Source organism: Necator americanus, chromosome X (assembly GCF_031761385.1).
Source record: "Necator americanus strain Aroian chromosome X, whole genome shotgun sequence".
NCBI lineage: Eukaryota > Metazoa > Nematoda > Chromadorea > Rhabditida > Ancylostomatidae > Necator > Necator americanus.
Genome location: NC_087376.1, coordinates 30660618 through 30683379, shown reverse-complemented (window position 1 = coordinate 30683379; position 22762 = coordinate 30660618). Strand labels below are relative to the sequence as shown.

Genomic DNA, 22762 nt, shown 5'->3' with positions numbered 1-22762 from the left:
CAGGCGCTTACGCAACTGTCCGTCCTTCATGTCGTTTTAACCAAATTATATATCTTTTGGCACACTAAAGGCAAATTTTCCCATCATTAATCGTATGTTGACTCAGTGAAGTGTAATCAAATTCTTATCAAAATTTATTACTTATTATTAGTTTATGTTTTAGGATTTACCACATATGTTTGGTAGCGTGCAACGTAGAATACAACAATCATGGAAGTAATGAAAATGAAAGCGAATAGGATAATGGTAAAGAGTATAGAAAATGCTGGTAGACAGACGGTTCGTGAGAAGTCAGATGATGTCGAATTTGTCTGAAAAGGTCATCTTACAAGTCCGTTACCGTAATAATCGGTGAAGTTGATCGGTGAACAATCAATCATATAACACGATAACATAAAACATCACTAATCTGCTTGACAATAACACTAACCCTATCAACAATTTTATAAACGTCACCTTCATTTCTTCAAATACAAACATGTGGATTCATTTTCCCTACCAGGTTACGATGTTTTTTAAATAGATCAAAAGAAAATTACAAATATGCCTCATTTCAGGAGGAATGTGGAAAGATGTCGGAGGTGTTTTCAGTTTAATTTATCCGTCTGCCTATTTTTATATCTATATCACTAACTCCACTGGACACCTCAGGTATCAGGCGAAAGAAAAATGTAGTTGTGAGAGAGGCATTCAAACTTTGCTCAAATCGAACCGTACTTTAGAGCGCAAAAAACGTACATGGAGCACAAATACCGCTCTGGATTAACAGATGCAGATTGCGGAGGAATCATTTCTTAGGTTATTTTCGGTTTCTTTGAAAGCACTACATGATATAACTTAGCTATTTATTTTCACCATAGCTGCTTGGAGAGTTTGAAAAAATTAAAATACTACAGTGCCCATCTCTATCTTCCTTTTTTTCGTAGGATGCTGTCTTTGGGGGCCTCGACTGACTTAGCTATTCATTTCCGTTGATGAACTGTGGATTGATGAACTATCACCTAAACTAAAACTAAAACTAAAAGGGGAAAACCATTTGTCAGTTAAGGAGGGTCTCTGCGCTCTAAGAATGTTTTTTGCGCTCCGAAGTACATTCCGATTAGAGCAGTGTTAAGTTCCTCATCCAAACTACATTTTACTATCAGATATCCAGATATCTCTGATATAGTGTAACAGTGCTGACAATGAAATCTTATTAAGAAATCCAGAAATAAAAGCAAATCACCTGCTGGTTCAGAGTAGGTAAGTCATTTGCTGACGTCACCGTATTAGGATCCATCCTGTCTTCCATGGTCAACGTTGCAGCCACTTCGATTTGACCACGTTTATTATGATGACTCATATCTTGTCCTGGAATGAGAAGTTGCCCTGGGAACTTTGACTGCACTCGAAGGCACCGCTATACTAACCGATGGATCTTGACCTCCTCAGTGCTTCTTGAGGGAATACGCTTTTTTCTTTTTGTTCTCTGTCACATTTTGGAGGAGTTAGGTTTTCGCATTCCAAGTTTGATCGACAAATTTCCAGCACACATTCGTAATTCAGGACGCTTGCACCACTGAATTTGTATCCGTAAACCTCAACAACTGCCTGAAATTTCCTTCGTTTGTGGGGGCTACTCGAAAGGAATCCACTAAACCTACTCGATTCTCGTCTTCGTAGAAAACATCAGGCTGGATTGCTGGGTCAACGGCACAACCGTCCACATCGATCTGAAAAGAGCAGCTACCTTTGTTCACTTTCTGGAGGTTTCTTTCACGGGATCAATTCGGCTTAAACATGCGGTATGATAACAACAACATAAAACAACAACAAGACCAAATAATATGGAATGAGAAGCTGCTGTAAACAGACTGAAAACGAAATTAGAGAATTTTCAAAGAAAAAAGTTTGATAACTTCCATAGCATTTCTCATTTACACAAATTTGGAAATTTTAGACTACAACCATGGATAAATTTTGCAATTTGAAGCGATGAGCTTGAGAATCACTAGAAATTAAGAAGGCTGCAGCCTAAGTCTGCACACTCTGAGTCTCAAAAGTGATGTCAATAGATCAATAGATCACGCAAATTCGGGAACGTGGAGTTGAAAATGAGTTAAGGGGTTTATTGAATTCTATCGACTATCGATTCCCCTATTCAAGAAAGATTTATGACAATAATTATTTGTGCATGCCAAACTAACAGAAACAAACTGATGAATCCAGAAATTATGATAAGACGAAGCAGAACATCCTTCAAGGATTTTATTGAATTTCAAAAAAAAAACTGTGGCAAAACTTCTACTATTACCATATTATGTTAAGACAGAGAATTTTCGTATAACGAAGGAACGAAAGGACGGCAAGTATCGGCAACTATTTGGGATGTGCCTCGTTGATCTCCAATATTGATTTTCATACAAACTCTCATCTCCAGGATGTGACTTAGCAGTGAGGAAGAAACGAGTAATCTATTGGTTATATTTTCTTCTATGTATGAGTACATTCAGAAAATCATCCTTACACCTCTTACTGCATTCGTATACTTTACATTTTAACTCACAATTTTTTTTATTATCAGTGCACTTACAAGATCTATTCGTTCTCCTCGGCCATCTCCGACCGAACAACTGTGCACCAAAAATCCAGTAGCCGATGAATCGCACTGCCAGACATGATATATCTTTTCGCCTACCGTACCCATACTGTAACATGTTCTCCTGATATCCTGATGATAGACAGAGTGTACATGTTATGAAAAAAGTAAATTTTTACATCACAATAGGACCATCCGGAGTCTGAGTATGTATCGAATAGGTACATGTCGGCGTGGGAACAGTATTCAGAAGTTCTGTGGTGCCAAGCGGTGACATTTCTGGAACAGATATAATTATCCTGCAAAAGATTTAGAGTTTTTTTTTTCTCTGAAGACATCAGAAAATATGTACCTATCGAATTTGTCAATGTTTTTTGACTCCTGAAAAAACATATACACTTATAAGCTCGATCAGCTTTTGTTACGAAGGTTCCATGGAATGAAACGACGACAACAAGTGAAGATATTAGACCCTAAAAATAAATTTTAAGATTTTTCAAACGAGATCGTTAGTTACTTACAGCTAAATTATATACTACTATTTAATACGTTACTGTATTTTTTTAATATTTAGGAACCCACGCTAATTTGACCCGAAACTCTTTGTCTTTGCATTGTACAATCTCCACTTTTGAAGTGCATAGAAAGCCTAAACACAGGTATTTGACATGGAATGGCTACAAATTAGATAAAATCCATGACTGAATATTTACTACCTGCTTTGATTCTGATTTTCAACAAAAGCTTTGCTGCATTTGCTATCGCCAGCCATTCCGTACACGTAAACTCGTCCAGAAAATGGTTTTCGTGTCTTGAAGGTTAAACCAACAAGCGAATCCGCACAGTCAACCTTAGGAATGAAGAAGGATGATTTTCTTAAAGTTGTACACTTTCCACTATCGCTTTAATGCAAATCCCATTTCTTACTTTTTATATTCACCTCAAAATTCTAATTCAATGGATTTTTTAATGTACGCTGCCTTATGGATTACGATCATATTTGAATTGAAGATGAATCACACATAATCTCATCTAATAAATGTGAGAAAAGAGGTTTTTTTCACCTTTTTTCTCAGATTCATTTTGCTTTAATGATCTGAGATTTCCAAATATAAAACCCTGATAAAGAAAACTTTCTCGTCTTTTTCAATTCATAAAAAGCTGACGGCGATTTACAGAATCATACATTCAACGAATATGGTACATTTACTTATACACAACGTTTATTAAATCAATTGAACTTTCAACGCTTACCGTAGGTTCACCCATAATTTCGTTCTCAATAGAATATCGAGGAGAAGGAGTTACGAGAACCCAGTTTAAAGAAATCAAATATAAAAGAATCATCTGAAAAGCAGGAATGACTTTTTCAAGTATACTGCTGACATCTTTTGAAAAAAGAAAGTTTTTTTTATGTTAGGAAAACAACAACTTAGTTTTTCTTAGATTTAAAATAGAATGTGAAAAATTACAGTTAAAAGAGAGATAGGTCAGCCATACAGTGCTTTGCTGTTGCACCACGAAAATATGAATCCTGGAGGATCGTCAAAATCCGAGGTTATCATGTGTGCCATCATGTTTGTGCGCCAATCATCTTCTCAGATACCATCAAATCGTTATGATTTACGCGACGAAAGGAACTGTAAATAAGTTAGCACCATTTACGATTTCTTCATCACCGATTATTTATTTCTATATTTCCGTAAATAAACCAATTGAGTTCTTCCTATCTATATATTTATCTGTATAATTCATCTAATATATATAACACATTCGGAAATCGATCAAATTATATTTACGGGACTAGAGCTGCTTGTTTAAAAACAAACTTTGGTGAAATTTTCGGGGTTGGATATATATATTTTGTCGGAAGATTTTTGCAAACACCAAATATGACAGTATAACTGGATTAATCTCCAACCATTATGATTTCTTTTTATACAAAATAATTCTGAAAACACATATTTTATTGCAAAGCAATAGCTCATAACATTTTGAGACGTAAAGGATAGGTTTACCACAAGATTATTCCAAAAAGTACTTCATGTGACAGAGAAAATAAGCCCGTAAAGACCAATAAAAACCGAAACGAGATAGAAACAAGAGAAAATATGCAATAAAAAAGAGTTAAATGAAGTATAAAAATTCTCGGAGATCATCTCCCATAAAGAAATCAGGTCTACAAATAACCGTATGCACATCTAGGAGACTCAGTGATCAATTATTAAAGGAACTGTTTCGAAATGAATTGTTAAAACGTTCTATAAATGATGCTGACATTCCGATGCATCGTACTTGGAATTGTTGCCGATTCTGGCTCTTGTTTCTTCCGCTGAAAATGAAGAAATCCCGATGGATTGCAGTTCAATAAAATCCAAAAACTTACCCATGTGGTCGTTTTATGCTCTCTATCCGTGAAAAATCGTGTTCAACGGCCTCGTGCCCACGATCCCCATGAGGGGAGGCTTCACAGTATGGAAAAACCTGAAATGATTTCGAAGTCCGAGGAAATGAATATCTGGAAACAAGACCTTGCTTCTACAAGGAATTTTTCATTGTTTAACGTTGTTGAAAAATACAGTAAGGTTGGGGGAAAATCAAGAACGGAACGGCAGCTTCTAATTAAAGCGACGCTCGAGCTAGCCCATGAAATCAGAATCATAACCTCCTCATGCAATGCACAAGATCTTCATATAAACAACAAAAAGCGATTATTTTTCGCAATTACGGTCATTTAACTGCTGCCTTTCTTACCAAGAAAAAGATTACTTATTGGTTTTTGAGCATTGAAAAGCACTGTTACTGAACGTTTTGTTGCAGCAGTAGCAGTGAGTTTTCTACTGTTACAGCTATTTTCTCATTCACCACGGACTTCCCGTACCAGAAGGATTTCAGCCGGTTTTTCTCGAACAACGTGGCGCACAATCCCAGTGAAGTGACAGGAGGCTGAGCGTTGATCGAAAGCTACCTGTTACCTCCACGGGGACGCAGATGGATTCAGAAAACAAACTCTGTTTCCGTTTGTTTCTGCCACGGCTGCTTCATATTATCTGTGTTTTCATGGCTATTTGCCCGCGAATTTGAAAGTAATCGATTGATAGAATAATAACGGGACTACCGCCTGTAAAAGAGCGCCTCGTATGGCAGTGCCAGGAACGAAAAAGTTGCAGGAGTCATCGAGGCTGCTGAGATGGAAAAGGAGTAGGATGAAGATCGGTACTTACAAAATACATGAAGATCAAGAAGTACGTCATCGGAATGACCGAGACGAGACGTCGCCACCACTGAACGCCGCATATGACATTCGAGAAATACTACTCCTAGGAACATCCTAGAGTCGAGAAATTGGCGGTTTTTTCAACACGAGTATGGGAATGAATATCTCTTCGAACAAACGACGACCCGAATCGGAAATTAACGGGCGATAAGGTGTGGGTCAATGCCAGCAATGAGTATCTACTTTGCTTTTGCTCCAGCATCAAGTTGAGAGGAAAAGGAACTCGAAGCTTTCTATACGGACACAGTAGTTTGAAAGAGGGATTACACATTTAGCATGGTCACCCTTGGTGCGTTCAACGCCACAAATGTCCCATGAACACATGAAGAATCTCATACCGGGACCTGTAACCTTCAATAGAACGAGCAAGGAAAAAGGCTTCCCTAGTTTATCATGGCGACCAAGATCACCGAAGGGAACTAACAATCCCAGAATCCTTTCCTTTTCCGCTGAAAATGGAAGTCGCCTTGTGGATGGTACCATAGTGGAATAGACTCTTCCAGACCTAAGATAGAAGAATCACATCATCAATCGAGGGAATACAAAAGGTTATTCCGACTTCTACACCGATTTCTTCGGGAGCTATGTCCCCCTGCCTGATTATGTCGGAACATCTTAAGAACCTGCCACCAGTCCTCAAAAACATCCTACGAAGGCCCATCAGTCGTCAGGTGTCCGTGTTCAGGGTTCTTAAGCAATAGAGGGACTACCAGAGCGTCACCTTTGTAAAAGAAGAGAGACCCAGTGACATCAGCAGCTACAGTCAAATCTGTTTATTGTTTTTTATCTACACTCTTTTTACAAGAGTGATCCGAGACAGTATTTAAGGAACATTAAATGAAGGACAGCCATGCGACTAAGCAGGGTTTTGAAAAGGTTTCAGCACGAATGGTCACGTACACACTGTTTAAAACCTATGCAAGACCTCAAGAGTACAACGTGCCGCTGTGCCTCATTTCCGTCGAGTCAAAGGAAGCTCTCGATTCATTTGAGATGGAAGCGAGTATGAAGGCTTTGGACAACGTCTCCGTAACAGCTTCCTTATGTAGGCATCCTCATGCGATACGTAAAGGTACCCCGTGAGTTATACAGCAACATTACTACTATAATCTCCCCATTTTACAAAGCACCACGATAGTGAGAAGAGAGGCCCGACAGTATAACACGATCTCATCCAAAATATCCAGCACCACTCTAGAGAACGTAATGCGAGTGTTGGAAAAGGATGATATTCTCATTCAAACGAGCAAGATTTCAAAAGTCGAATGAATTTTTATGCTTTTCAAAGATAATATATATGAGACATATTTTTAAAACAGTGCCATGCTAAAAAAAAAAAAAAACTTACAAGTAAGTTACTACTTCCTCTTTCGAGTGACAGACGCAGCTGCTCATTGCGCCAAGACTCGCCAAAGGGAAGCCACTGTTCTTCAGCAGAGTTCCTTACAAAACAATCATCTTTCTGGTTTTTTGAAATCAAGAAGTTGAAGAAAACCAAAAATTGAAGGTAACTAATTAGTAATCGTTGGCATTCCAAAAACAAGATATTTTTTTCAGGGCTACATTTGTTTCTTTGCATACCTTGGTGTAAATGGAACCGCTTTCGTTTCATCTTCACTTTCCGAGTCTAAAATGCTCGTACAAGCAGGAGCAGTATGAATAACTGAGGTACGGACTACACCCTCGCCCATTTCGCTGAGTATATCGCGGTAGTAGGTTGCTTCCATAGAGTACTGAATAGCCTAAAAAATTGAGGACATTTTTAAGTGGAAGATACAACCTGTAGATGTGTTTTTTTTTGAATTTTTCAAAAAGAAAAGTATAAAATTGGTACAAATAAATTTTATATATATGTATATATAGGGTGTTATAAAATTCTGAAAGATTCTCCAACTCGGCTCAGTGAATATTTCTTGAAAAAAAGGATTTCTTTTCAATCAACATTTTAGAACACCTTCCATTAAAATGAAAGAGGGCTAAAAAAATAATAATAAAATGAAAGGCTTTCCAGCACACAGCATACTAAATCATTTGGAATAAATTCGCAGTAAGCGGGTTAAAATGGGAAATAAAGGGATGTATCGCCAAAACTTATCTAATCATCAACAAAAAGGTGGTTAAGCGATGCGAGTGTTTGGCGTGAATGAAAAATTTTGGAGGAATTTTTTTTAAACCAGGACATAAACATTTTCATTCTACTTCAGTGTTCAACACGTGAAACACTTCCAGAACACAAGCTGTAAAAGTGTAATGTAGAATGAATGTTGTGGATCATTAATTACTCGCACGCTATTTCCCTCCAACTCAATACACACACATATGGGAACACACCACAGCTCGTCTACTATATCACATGCCCTACGCCGTATAGGAGGACATCCAGGCTAAAGTTGGCGACGAGCGCTGCTTTAATGGCTAGTGGCGTTCTATTGAAAGCGCTTGCACCGGATCGAACATACTTGAATGAGGAACGGAATCCCTCTAATATTCTTCATTACAGCTTCCGTTGTATCCGGATTAATTGTAGCCTCTTTGCTAAATTTCTCTTCTTTCCAATGTTTTACGAAGTATATCGGGCGATGGATTACCTGAATGGGAAAAGAATGATGTAAGCGAAAGAAAGAAAGAAAGAAAGATATAATGGAATTAATTAATTAGGAAAATGGTATGCACCTTGGGACGTATAAACCAAGTAATAGCAAACAACAACATTCCTAGTAAGCCAGCCACTGTCAGCACCAACGAAACAATCAACAAATCCTCTCGTAAAATACCAAGAAAGAGACCTTGAATACGAGAACTTTCAACGAATACTTGAATAAAAATTTTTCTTGACAGTTGAATAATGGAAAAACCTAGGACTGAAGCAAATAGAATAGTGAAAAGTGAAAAAGCCTACCAGTTAAAAATGTCAATAAGTTGAAGACCGCCGAGCAGATCAGAACATGACGAAGGAGGCACATTACTGAAATGTCGCTGAAAATGACGCGAACGCAAACAAATCTAGCGGATTCTGCTCATCATAGAGAAATAAACGTTTCAAAAATAGAACAAAATATGGGAAGAAGGATTATTCGGTCACGAAAAAAGAGTCGCTTACGTGAAACAGTGGTGGAAATCGGCAAAAACTTCACTTTAATTACCATTAAAAGGCTATAAAGTAGAAAAATGAAGATTTTCATTTCGAAAAAGTGCATTCCATTTCTAAAAGTTGGATCTATCAAGTACAAATAGGATAAAACGTAAATAAAAACTAGGAAATAGAGCTTGAAACAAATAAAAATTTAGAATAGGGGACAAATAAGAAATTTAATGAATTTAAGTGAAAACTGATGCACAACAAGTAATTGCGAGCTAACAAACAATATAAATAACAAAATAAATTATAAAAAAAATTAATAAACTCATTCTGTTACCGATTAACAAAAGTAAACGATTCCCAACTGGTTTAGTGGTCAAAGTCAAAAGAAATTCAAAAATCCTGTGTCCTTATCTTCTATGGGAGCACAACAAAAAATCGAAAAAGACTAAATAAAATTCGTTCTGAATAAATCAAGAAATAATTGGCTAGTCAAAAATTCAACACAAACAAAGAAAAACCAGAACTCAGTATTAAGGAAAAATATGTGCGCGTTCAAATGGAAAATATACATAAACCCAAGCGATTGATTTATGTACGTCTTATTGAGTTCTATTGAACAACTTGAGTCACAGTGAGACTTCCGTTTTGTTTATGAAAGCATGGAAAATGCTGTACACAGATCTGCAATCTCACATACTAATGAGACTTTCCGTGAAATCTGCCGTAGCCGTATAATGAGCTTAACTAGGAAGAAGAACGAAGGGTTCAGATATTCTCTAATATCCAGGCACAATACTATTTGTATCATAGCTCAAATTCGGACAAAAAAAAAAGATCAGAAAGAAATGTAGCGAACTATGTGCTCAATCAACACTTCCAAAAATATTTGCGAATAAATTTTGGAACTGGTAACGAATGAATTTTATGTGAGCAATTTTTATTGTGAAGGAAAACCAATCTCACACGCTTAATAAATCATCGATAGAACGACTGCGACACTTGCGATTAGCTTATAGAGCATTTTCAGAACGTTCCAAGGAACTGAGCCGCAAACTGGCGAGTAATGTATGCAAATCTGAGCCAGAAGATGTGACTGAACGAGAGTGTCGGATTGTGCCAATTAAAACTGTGCCCCTTAGGTACGATTGGCCTCGTCAGCCAAGCATTCAGAGTGAAAATCGCTCACTGCAGTTGTAGCACAACAAAAGATTTGCTCAACGTAGTGCTGAAACTCTATCTAGAATTTTTACGTAAGCAACAGAGGTAAAAGCGACAAGCATTGGGTAAGTAGGATATACTTAGAACTGTTAATAACATCTTTTTTAAAGAAAAATCAAACCTGTTGTTTGACTCATTTATTATGTCCAGAAATTGCAAAGATGTCTTGCTGTTGATTGCAACATTAAAGGATTCACGTTAGAATTTATGAGTGCAAGGTAGGAATCACATTTAAAAAAATTGCTACAATCATAGCTTGTGGAAGTCGTAAAAAAATAAACGAAACGCTATTAAGTTGTGGAGGTGTATTTGAATCAGAATTCACAAATATTTGAATGTATTAAGAAGGACTGAATGTGAATGTATTAGTAAAATTACTATGAGGAATGAATTTCAATCTTGTAAAAGTATTAGGAATTAGTATTATTAAAATTACAGTACAAAATGCGCTTCCATCTTGTACAAGTATAAGAAATAATTAGTAAAACTACAATAAAAAAACAAACTTTCATCTTATTATTATTAAGATTGACTACCAAAAATACCATAGAAAATGAACCTGAACATCCTTTATTACTCTGGAAAAATTGATTCGACATCTTTTCTTCTGCTGATGATAGCCGTAAAAACTGAAGGGTATCATGAAAAATCCTAACACAACTAGCACTATCTATTTAGAAACTAAAAACGATCAAACAGGTCTTCATTCAGATAATTTTGTTACTTTTGTGGCTTCCTTTTCAGCGCTCTTTTCCGAGATGCAATCGTTTTCTATAATACTTAGCGCTTTACGTGCATGGAATTTTTTGTTGGTCGCCCAGGTTACAGCATGTCTTGTAATCTCGTAACCATTTCTCACATCTAATCACATAAAGTGCTGTATCTTTCTTGCTGAAAATTCGAATTTTTTTTTTTGAAAGTTGTTCATGTGATAGCAAAGAAAAACCGGAGGAGGAAGATTTTCATTTATGAGAAACATCAGATACTTTAGATGTATATCTAAAAAAGACTCAAAATAATCTTAGCTCATTATATTGTAGTTCTAACACAGATTATTTCCTCTCCAGCTTTTTTCGAAGCATCGATTGTGACTGGACAATTTATGGCTCGAAAACGTTCTGCTGCGAGCGAAGCCTTTTATCCCTCCGCTGTTGATAAATTGGTAGCAGACTCGTCTGTGAGGATAAAAGTACTGAGTTGATATATCGGTGGGCTCAGTTAGTCTTTCTATGGACCAGCACACGTCTATAAAACTTCAACGATTCCGAACTGCAGAGAACTGCAAGTCGGCGCACCCCAAGCGAATTGATATGCCATAAATTTTTCAAGTAGAAAGGGCTTCATTATTTTCAAGATAGGATAAATCTTTTGCACATCATAAATACTTTCTGTATTCTTATTTCTTCTTAAGAAGGTTCCGTTAATGAAACCATTTAGTAAGTATGGAATACGGTAACGGCGTCCACGATCAGACATTGACAAAACAAGCGCTTTGTGGTTACAGAAATGCTATAATGACATATGGTAAATGGAGTAAAAGAAAGGGAAAAAAAGAGGTTGAAAAAAGAAAAAAAAAGAAAAATAAGAAAGAAAAATTTAGAGATCAGTAGCAGGTACACATTAACGTAATACGGATGTAAGCTGACAGAAAGGTTTCGTTCACCGAAACCGTCTAAAAGTTCCGAGTAATCCAGCTTCACATCCATCAAATATTGTGAGAATTTATCTCTCGAAATATCTTAATAATATACATAATCTATAATAAATGTGAGTTTGTAACCATTTAAATAACAATGCGGTGATCTTCCATGTTTCAACAAGTATTATAAAATTAAATTAAATTAAAATATGATATGGCAGAATAAAAAATCGAAAAAAAAACAACCACTAAAAAGAATGTTTTCTCATTAAAAGTAGAACACCCTTCAGTTGTTTTCACTTTGCTGTTTTCACTCACGTAATTTTTATCATCGTTTATCGTGAAAATCACGATAGTGATTGCTCTAGCGAAAATTAAAACAACAACGATTGCATTGTTCTAGGATGTAGACAAAGAGCAAACGAAGGATTTTCAGTGGCATGGAAACGAAAGATACTAGAAGAAATGGCCACTGGCTACAAACGTAATGCAGAGGTAGTGGTAAATATGAGGATTCGTCTTCTGACTGGATCATTTTACGTAGTATATGGCATCTTGACAAGCAATTAGCGCAATTCCATTACGATAATTATCGGATTGTTGTTTAGTACCGAAGAGAATTTGTCACAATATTCAGAATCACTCGAACCAAATGTGTTCTCACGATCGCCGTAGAGATATTAATGGAATAGAAAAGAATCCTATAAATGTCCCGTTGAAAAGAAGTAACAATAAGACCGCTATGAATTGGATAATTGAGAACTAAGCCTTAGTAAATAATTTTGAAAAATCCGAAACCTTTCCGATAAATTGTATTAGTTTTGTAGGGGCTTTAATTGCATTGGGTCCATATTAAGAGAAAAAACTTGAAAGCGTTCAAATTTCACTCATTTCTTCTTTTGCTGGGAAGAAGTGCACTAAACAATCTTCCTCTTCGGAAAAGGAAAGAAAAACCGGGATAGAGTGATGCAATGAGCTTGGTTATCCAAATGATTCGACATCTCCACATTGGAGACGTGTGAGAGACGTACGTGGGCGGGATAAATAAGAGCAGAAGGCTGCGATAGATGTCGACCTCAAGACCAGTAAAATTAGCGAAAACGGCAAATTTCCGGGCAAAAAAAAAACAGTGGCAATGACGTCAACAAATAAGGTAAAGTTATGTCAGAAAGTGACAATGTTTGTATTGTACAAAAAAAATAAATTTGTCTACTTTGATCGTTTTACTAGTAGCCATTGCTCGCAACATTTTCACCGACTCTACTACATTTTTACTACCTGTGAAAGAATTTTTGAGATTTTGCAATGTATAAGTTGGCGACTACAAAAAATTACTTGTAGTTACTTAACTAAATTACTCCGAAACTGTTCTACAATTTAACAAATTAAGAATACTACCATTATTTGTATTTCCTCTGGTATATGTAGACATTTCAATAACTTTACAAAAAACAAATACGCAATAAATTAAAAGCTCAGCACATATAAGGATCGCATAGAGGTGAAGATATACTTCAGGTGTTTTTTTTCGGATTTCGTTCACTGCAGTCATACTGTACTTTAGGTTCTCCTAGTGATTTAAGAGATCCTGCCACCTAAATTAACATTTCCCCTGTGATCCTACCGATTTCATGCTACACCACAAATGTTTGATCCAAGAATCCAAATTCCTTTAAATCTAGGTGAATAATATCATAAGTGGACGGATTACACACAAATCTGTAAATTGTTTTATGCTAGCTAATGAAAATAAGACATCTATAGCTCGAAGTACTCTCAATTCAAGGAGTATTACGACGTTATCCTAGAATTATTCCACATCTGCAGGTAGATAGTGCATCTCAAATCCTAGGCGGATTGTGCTGAAATATGTAAGCACTGAGTGATAATCCTGATTCTTTTAGGTATTCGAACACGGGATCCCATTTTAGAATTTTCTGATTTGTTAGTAAATCTATTATGAGAGACGAAAATTATATTTACAAAAGCAACTCAAATTAGATGAGTTGTAACTGAGATTGTTAACCTCTTTTGTTTCGGGCATCGATATCGATTCACTAAATTAATCTCTCATTTGTTAAATTTATCGATAGGTATCGATAAATTTAACAAATGAGAAATTAATTTGATGATTAGGAAAAGATTGACTAGAGACAAGGAAAAATTGAGATCTTATTCTTATTCTTATGATATCTTTTTTAGCTGTCGCTAATAATTATTCTATATTCAGAATTTGTATTATAGAAGCACTGTTAGACAATTGATAAGAGCACCTAGTTTAAAAAAAATGCGCTAACCGATTACCATGAACTGAGTAAGACATGTTTACCAGAGAGCCATATGCACAAGTGCAACTAGCAATTTTAACAAGTTATGTGAACGTCAAGAGAAAAAAAAAACTACAGTTCTGTAGTACATTAATAACGTTCGCCATTTAAAAAGTAACAATAAGGGTTAAATTAGCATAACAATAGTATATAGCATATAAAATTGGTAGTTATCGATATGTTTACGACACAATTCATACAATTCCGTATTAGATCGAAAATTAATATGGAGTGAATGAATGGAGCAGTAATTACAGGAGAAATTCATTCACGTATTGTTGTTATCGTCACAACTACACTTCGTTCATGAGCTCATAAGTTTTGATGTTTTGTAGTGTAAGGTGAAATATTTACAAATAAAAAAGTAGGAATTGAGCAGAGGAGAAAAAAATAAACGGAGTTACTTAGCGATTAAGCTTGTGCGTATTTTCGAAGTATTTATAGAAGATATCAATCAATAATTGATTTCTGACGTATTTCTACAAAAGTAAAATTTGATGTACTCATACTGAGTCCCGGAAACTCTCATTGATTCATTCCCAACGAATTTTCGGGACGCCCAAACTAATGTAATTGAGGAAGATGACCCATACTATCTTTTTTCAATGGAATTTGCTATCATTAATTCATCCTGGAAGGACTGTGCTATGTGGATAGACAGCAAACTGCTTTCATTCTTAAATTAGTAACAAATAGTCGGTGAAATCCGCGAAAATGAAAGTAGCGGATTTTTTCACCATTAGGTCTTGGTCTGGTGAGAAACGATCTAAACACAAATCCCGAAGCTCCTCTATAGTCCACCAAATTGTGAAAATTAGCATGGGATTACCAACCAACAACTTTTTTACAAGCATACTTGTATTATTAAACTTAGATTTACGTATTTGATTAAGAAAATAAATAAAAGAAACTAACTTCAAGAGCTATGAGCTAAAGATATAAAGTAACAAAGTTATGTTCAAGGTTCATAAATTTTTTTTCTAAAAAATTCCAAGATACGAAGCTAGCATGTAAGGTTGTTACTAAAAGCAAAATTTTTCGAATAAAAAAATACAAATTGAAAGGAGAGGAGAAAAGCAAGCAGGAGAGAAAATTTGTTCTAGCTTTCAAAATGCTGCCAAAATAGAAATTTTGAGGAGGTAAAAAACCAGTTAGCAATTTAGAAAATGTTGTAGCGTCTCTTTCAGTAGAGCAAATATTTGAGCAATGACGAAACAATAAAAAAAGACCGAGGGATGTGTGAACATGACCACACGTCTTGTCCTAAAAGGAGTATATTTATCGACACGATGTTGAATTGTTGCTTTTCAGGACCATCAACTTGAAACCCGTTCGGCATACACTCGAAAATAAAAGACTGAAATTTGCATCAGATATATTGAGACGTTGAAGTCCGTAAAAGACTTTACGTGCTCGCAGTTACTTGAGATTAATACCGAATCTTTCCAAAAACAAGGAACTAGCTTGGACAAAGACTTCTGAAAAATCACTTATCGTAATGAAATATCAAATACTGTTAACTGCTCACTCACGTAATAGCACTACTTTAGCCTCAAGTATAAGTTTTTCGACAAATCTGAGAGAGAGGAAAACTGAATGATTCCACAATTTCGAAAATATAAAATTAGCGGAAATTTTGCTGCGCCTCCGTGTTTAATTGAAATCTGCTTTTTCTAAATGGAAGTCCAAGGGAAATGATGCAATTTCTAATTAGTTCAGCAACTGTCATTTCCCATGTAATCCTATGAAGATCCACATCTAATACATGAGGATACGAATGAGAAATTCAAATATTTTGCGAAAATACTCAGAATTGTTCTTACATACTAAAATGAAAAAGCACAATCAATTTCTCGGAAGCACCTCAATCCAACGATCGAGTATTGCTTCAACTTAAAGGCATCACCCCACGAATTTGAGGTGGTACGGAGTTCAGGTGGAGTATTCTTATACGAGATAGTAGATCGTGGAGAGGGGGATGATTCCGTCCATTTCTTGCTAATTTCCGTAAAAAAACGGCCCGGAAGATGCGGCGAGTGCAGGAGGCTGGCGCGCTCCAATCGAACTCGTTGTAGAAAATAACGCGCCGGAACGCTCGAAGCCGTTTCTTTCGGGCCGTTTTTTACGGCAATTAGGAAGAAATCGACAGAGTTGCCCCCTCTCCTTAATCTACGATCCCGTATACGAATACTCCACGTGAAATCCGTGCCACCTCAGATTCGTGGGGTAATGCCTCTAAAATAGGTCTTTAATGCATAAAACTATTAAATATAGCGGAAAACGAGCAATTTTCATTAGAGCACATCCAGAAGTCATTGCGTATGGTGCTCTATCGATGAATAGGAAAGAAGTACGAGTATACTGTAAAAAAAGTGGGAAAAAGTTAATGAACAGATTGTAAGAAGCTTATTGTCAAGCGTAGAATACTGAACTAATGCAGTTATTCATAAAAGTAATGAACACAACTAGAATATCCAAAAAAATGTTGTAGAACATTTGGCATATGTACATCTAATTTTCTAAAATAGTCTGCTTTGTCTAGGATGGTTAATTCGTCTGAGAGTACCAATTTTCTCAAGTTTCCCTTTATAATGTTTGAAAGTAGATAACGGAGATTACCACGACGATCACAGTTTCATCAGCACATCCATTGAATAAAGGATAAATCACAAATTGATGGAACCGATATCTTTTTTTTGGATAAAACGACTGTAGTATTCGTAATCAGAGTATGTCAATACAGTAATCAATCAATAAAGTCTCAAAACATCTACGTAGACTTTAATTTTAAGAAATTAGTGTAAAACAATTTTAATAAATAAACAATTAAAGTCAAAGAAAATCAAGATCTCGTGTGGGAAGACTGTAAGATTTGCAAAAAAAATGTCTTTGGTTGAAAATAGAAAGTAAATAGAAATAAATGAACGGATCAATACTTTTCGGCAAAAAGCGCACGATCCACAGCGTTTACACGTAAAGTATAATCGTAAATATGCAATAAAATATAATAGTATAGTAATATCAGCCCTTCTTAAGTGATTTCTATACAGAACACAAACATTCACATGATTACAAGTTTTCTACTCCAGATACCCATAGAACCAAAACAGCATTTCACAGATGTTCGTGAAGTTCGTTTCACACTCGTATGAAGACAAGTCTAGTTCGTTTCACACTCGTATGAAGACAAGTCTAGTTCGATATTCATAGGTTTCACTTCCCCCAAACAGTGGAAACGTCGAGAACGTTCCAATTTTGCATGATAAATGCAAATTGCTATTCTTTTTTTGTGTTTCTCGGGAAGTGAACGTTTTCTTATTCTTACATTCTTTTTTTGATTGTAGCAACAAATAGAAATCGTGATTTATTGCATAAAATAAACGGAAATGATTTTTAAGCCGAGAGAAAGCGATGTGAGATCAGGAATTAAGACATACACCTAGAATACTCTTTATTAGAAATTTTTAGGTTAAAATTTCTAAAGTTTTTTTCACACATAACTTTAATGACAAATGTGTAATACATACAAAGATTAAATTAGTTCAAAGAAGATTGCGATCAAATAAAAATTATGAAATTATATGAAATTCACGTAAAAAGAGTAGTCTTTTTATGTTCTCAATTAATACGATCGTCTGAGAGGAAATTATTAGTCGAAGAACTGTTGTAAAAAGATATTATGAGAGCCTTTACAATGTTGAGTGACGGAACCTATTCTAGAGAATAATTCATTTAAAAACTTTCCCCCGCTTTTTTCTCGGTTCTATCCCAAGATTTCGGAAAGCGTTGACGTTCTGTTTCGCTTTCACAAATTCGATTGAGGAAGAATGGGCAGGATCGCAGATTCTAATACTTCTCGGATTGAGAGAAAAATCCCCAAACACAGAATTCTAACTTTTAGGTGACTGATGAGTATTTTTTGTTGAGTTCCGTAGAAAAAAAAGGATTGATACTGATGTTTTTTTTTCCGTGGATTGCTACACATGAGAGCCGTAGAAACCTTCCAGCTACTCGCATCAATGAAGTTTGGATGAAAATTGTGTGACGATTACAGACGTATACGCAAGTTTTCTCCAGAAAATGTAGATTGGAGATGATGAAGATTAAGGATGATTTTAATGCAGACATTTTCGACACCACGGGGATTCATATGGAAAGCTAATACTAGACGAACCACTCAAGACTTTCTTTTCCGTGTTTTTCTCATCCTCAACGCTGTTCCCAATTAATCGTCATCGAAACATTAGGAAGCGACTATGTTCACAAAAAAAAGGAACTAAGCTGGCACATCCTAGGAGCAATATTTTTCAATCTTTCCAGGACAGGTAACTTGTGAAGACGTCAAAGAGTTGTTATGGCAGTATTGCTTCAGTTTCGTGAGGAAAATGAATAGATTCTGACGTTACCTTTTAGATGCAGATATCATAGTCAATTCATTTTACTCCTGGCACAGTAAACAATTACGAATGAACATATGCGAGCAATGTTGCGGTTGAAGCGAAGCAAAAAGTGTTCTACTTCTCCAGCGAATCATCAAATATATATATATATATATATAAATTGTTTATGATGTCTGTCTTCTGCTTATGATTACGTATTTCTTCGCTTACCTGCGCTATAAACAGTGGAGAAAAGAAATATGATCAGAAGTTTTGCAACATTTAACTGAAAACCCCAATTAATAATCGCCATAAAAATTTGCGTATACCGCAATATGCTTGCGAATTTACATGAACTATTTCAACTGCGGTCCGACCGCCAAAGATGTCCACTTAAAACAAACAAACAGACAAGAAACGATAGAACTGCGGTTGACTAAGTATGTGCACAACTTTGGAAAAGAGACAGAAGAGGGTGAAATGAATCGTTTTCAAAAGATTTAATATAGGAGATAAGGGATACAATTAATGTTGTGTTTTTGCTTGTTGATGACATTTCCTCTGAATGCATACTTGCTAATTCTTTAACCATTTCAAAGAAAAAAAATCATAAAATCAAGAGAACGCATTATCTATGTGACACAATTTCTATCCTCTTCTACCCAAAAACGTGATTTATAACTTGTTATTCGTAGAGGAATCAGAATCAAAAACTGAATGTCTGAGGGCTGGAAAACATGACTCGTAGAAAAACATTATTATGAAAGAAGATATTACGAGAAAAAAAGTGTAGAATTGAAGATGAGAGCCGAGCGGAAAGTTCTTCTAAACTGCTCCTATTCAGCATGTTTTCGTTCAGCGTAACAGCCGTATGTGCATGAAATTACACACGCGGCGATAATAGCCAACATTTCCACAATTAGGGCTGAGGATCGAGGTATCAGAAATGTCCACGACTGAACATTGCGCTAGTACTCGGAAAGACGACGACGTTCCGATGTTAATGTAGGACGAGCGTTGACGGACTAACGATATCTGTCACATTTTCGTCGGAACGAACGTCACAGTACATCGCCGAGGGAGAGTCATTAACACACTTCTCAGTAAGCTTATTTCGACAACCGATGAAAAAATAAGCGTCAATGTTCGGGGAGACTACAAATTCGCTTGAACTTGAAACAAAAACCATAGAAGGAATGTAGAAATGTGGGGGAAACGGAGGCGACTCATGGGGACAATGCGAAAATTTGTAGGCAACGAAAATGCGATTGCATGCACACGCAAATTTTCATATCGAATAAGTTGACCTGTAATCCGCAGAACGAATCCCACCACGAATCGAGTGCTTTGAATGAGAAGAGGGATGTCCGCATTAGCCAGTGCCAAATGCTGTCAGCGTCCAGCAATTGAAGCTATTGAAATGACACATCAATTAAAGCCACCACCTAGGATATGAAAAAAAGGGTGAAAGAAATATATTGACAAGCGATATAAATCGCAGATCCGGCTTTTTTTGAACAGAAAGAAATCGAAACATTCTGGATATGGTTACGGTATTTAATAATATAGAGAGGTGCTGGTTACTGTGAAAAGAAAAAAACCAAAAGCTACGTATGTTATCGTCAACGAGCACGGAACTTGAAAAATCCACGCCACAAATCCGGCTAACGTTGTCATCGTGGCCAGATTGTAGTCGAGCCGTGGATGCGAAGAGCGCACGAAATTGAATCATGTACTGGGAGATACTTAATTAAACATAAAAGCCGTAGACCCACCCGCAGCCTTCTATTGACGCTTGCCCGACTTTGTTTGCGATGATATTTCTACGTGAACTCGTCAGCATGCACAGGAAATAATGTTGTTGATAAACAATTCGATTTAGAAACGTTTTACGGTTTCCGATACTACCATAGGAATGGAGCCGAGTTTATTTGGAAGTATTGCAAACATCGAATTTTATAATAAATGATTAAATTAACATATTGTTTACTCGTTTACTTTATCCACTTAATATCGTTTTTATGATTTTAAAAATTGGGCAAAATATCCTTACCTGTTAAATTCTTAATTTCTGGAATAATCAGTGTAAAATAATCGAATCTAAACGCAAATCATTCTAACATTCGAAATACTACTCGAGTGAATCCTTTCCTCCCTCTACTCGATTAAAAATTGCTGCACTTGTTAGAAAAATACTCAAAACAACCTTATTTGCTTTCGTTCGCTTTTGAAGAGCATCTCGATTTGTTTCGAATCGACCTTGCTCGCAAATCCTAACACTCAGAAAAGAGGGATAATTCCGATGCGTCTTCTGCATGGATCATTTGAGTGGAGACGGGATTGAGGATTGAAATGAAGAAATGTGGATAGATCGTGAATGTTTTTTTTCAGCTTCTGACGAAGATTATATTGGTCATAACCGTTTAGATTGAACACTGTCCTCAACCAAGGACATTGTTATTAAATGGCATATTTGAGAAGGATGAAAAAATATGTTGTTTGTTGTTGTCTTTTGTTTCTGTTGTTAACCGCTTGTTTTTTCTTTTGAGGTGCATCCAAGTTTCAATGAAAGTGTGAAAAAATAGAATAGATGGATCTACACTATGAGTTTTTTTTTTTTGAACAGGAGCTCGTATATTTATGGTACGAATGAAACAATTAATTCTAAAAACACATAAGAAATAAGAAACATTCATAGGATTATAGCAGTAGTCACAAATATCAGATGAGTATGACAAAATTCTTCTTATATTTCGATGAACCACTTCGGCAGTTTCATTTCTATTTTTTTTCAGGCGTTATTTACTAATTTTCAATATAGCATTTGTTGTACGTATAACATAAAAAGACAAAAAAGGCTCCGTTGTTTTTGATCATGCACCAAAAGCGGTAAGAAGGGTGTCCCTGAGCACATTTGTAAAACGCACAGGGATAAACATTGTGGAATATTTCTCTAACTTAATGAATAAACAAGTAAATATCTAGATCGAATTGGGGCATTCATCAACATAAAAAGTCCTAGCTGTCCGTTCTGACACCGAAACTCTTCCTCTGTGCTTAAATTCCGCTCCTAATGACTTACATTTATTAATTCAAAATTAATACATTCATTATATAACCTATATTTCTTTTATGATAATAATCGTACAATGTAAGAACAAAGAGGAATGTGGAGGAAAATAAGAAAGAGGTGAAGGAAACATTTACGAAATAGAATTTAAAAATGACAATGTCGGAATGAATACATTCAAGTAGTTTCTCGTATCATAAAGAAGAGGGACAAAAATGCAGAAATTATAGAAAAGAATGAATAGAGTATTACAGGGAAAACATTGTTTTTCTAAAGAATATACACATATATATACATATATATATATATATATATATATATATATATAAAATTATTTATTTGAAAACACCCACAAGTATGCCATATATGTTGAGACATTCCCTTGGAATGCGGGACGTTTTTGCCACGAATTAGTCTCTGGGTACTGGAAATAGGATTTAAAGGAGCCTACGCTGAAAAGAAAATCTCACAGTCGCGACGATGAGAAATCTTTAACGAAAAAAAAAACTCCTGGAAAAAGGGCATCAAAGCGGATAGATAGATATTTGAACTTAGACTACGAGGATGTAATTCCGAGGAATACGTGACTTTAATTTTTTGTACTTGGCATCGTGTTCACTGTGATTCTTACTAAGCAGAAAATTTGTTTGCTTCCCTTAAACGCGTGTATGGGAAAAAGGTTTTGTTCTCTCAAGTAATATTTCCTGACAGTTTTTGGATTCCGTGATACATCCAAAATGTTGATCAATAAAAAACTTGGCTGTAAATAATTACCAAATCACTCTTTTCGTTAAAACATGATACTCAGAGTGTTCGTCGGAGAAACTTCGAAGAAAGTTCCGAGATATGTGAATTTGGAAAAATGACCCTCATTCAGCCCTCTAATTGATTCTTTTTCTAAAAAGAAAGAGCGGATGACGTTGTAAAATCAAGTATGCACATATTGATCTACATACTCATAAAAAAAAGGAAAAATTCGAATTTGGAAAAAAAGAAAAGAAAAAATCCCCGAAAAAGAAACTCCAAGACTTGCTAACAATTACAGTTGTACCCAGAAATTTATAGAAGTTTCCTTCAGAGTAATTGAATGCAATATTACTGGTAAATATATTGCGAACTTATAATAGAAACACATACAATCGTTAAGAGAAAAAGAAACAAAAAAAGGTTCGAGTGCCGAGTACTGAACTAA

At 35.7% G+C, this 22762-nt stretch overlaps 1 protein-coding gene across 3 annotated transcripts in view; it reads right to left on the bottom strand.

Moving 5' to 3' along the window:
• Positions 1-152: 152 nt before the first annotated feature.
• Positions 153-22762, bottom strand: part of RB195_025990 (uncharacterized protein) — a gene marked incomplete at both ends in the record, with an annotated part of 24438 nt that continues 1828 nt past the window's right edge. The window contains 18 exons of one of the 3 annotated variants that reach the window (XM_064214339.1): positions 153-311; positions 1226-1350; positions 1410-1590; positions 1644-1712; positions 2573-2687; positions 2758-2857; positions 2931-3051; positions 3161-3227; positions 3295-3428; positions 3833-3925; positions 4079-4112; positions 4857-4910; positions 4965-5062; positions 7204-7297; positions 7437-7597; positions 8315-8443; positions 8529-8641; positions 8755-8820. In XM_064214339.1, coding sequence (XP_064070218.1) covers positions 153-311; positions 1226-1350; positions 1410-1590; positions 1644-1712; positions 2573-2687; positions 2758-2857; positions 2931-3051; positions 3161-3227; positions 3295-3428; positions 3833-3925; positions 4079-4112; positions 4857-4910; positions 4965-5062; positions 7204-7297; positions 7437-7597; positions 8315-8443; positions 8529-8641; positions 8755-8820 — 1913 coding nt within the window. Of the gene's footprint in view, positions 312-1225; positions 1351-1409; positions 1591-1643; positions 1713-2572; positions 2688-2757; positions 2858-2930; positions 3052-3160; positions 3228-3294; positions 3429-3832; positions 3926-4078; positions 4113-4795; positions 4911-4964; positions 5063-7203; positions 7298-7436; positions 7598-8314; positions 8444-8528; positions 8642-8754; positions 8821-8955; positions 9053-22762 lie in introns of those variants that run through there. The other 2 variants (XM_064214338.1, XM_064214337.1) reach the window with 2 other exon arrangements.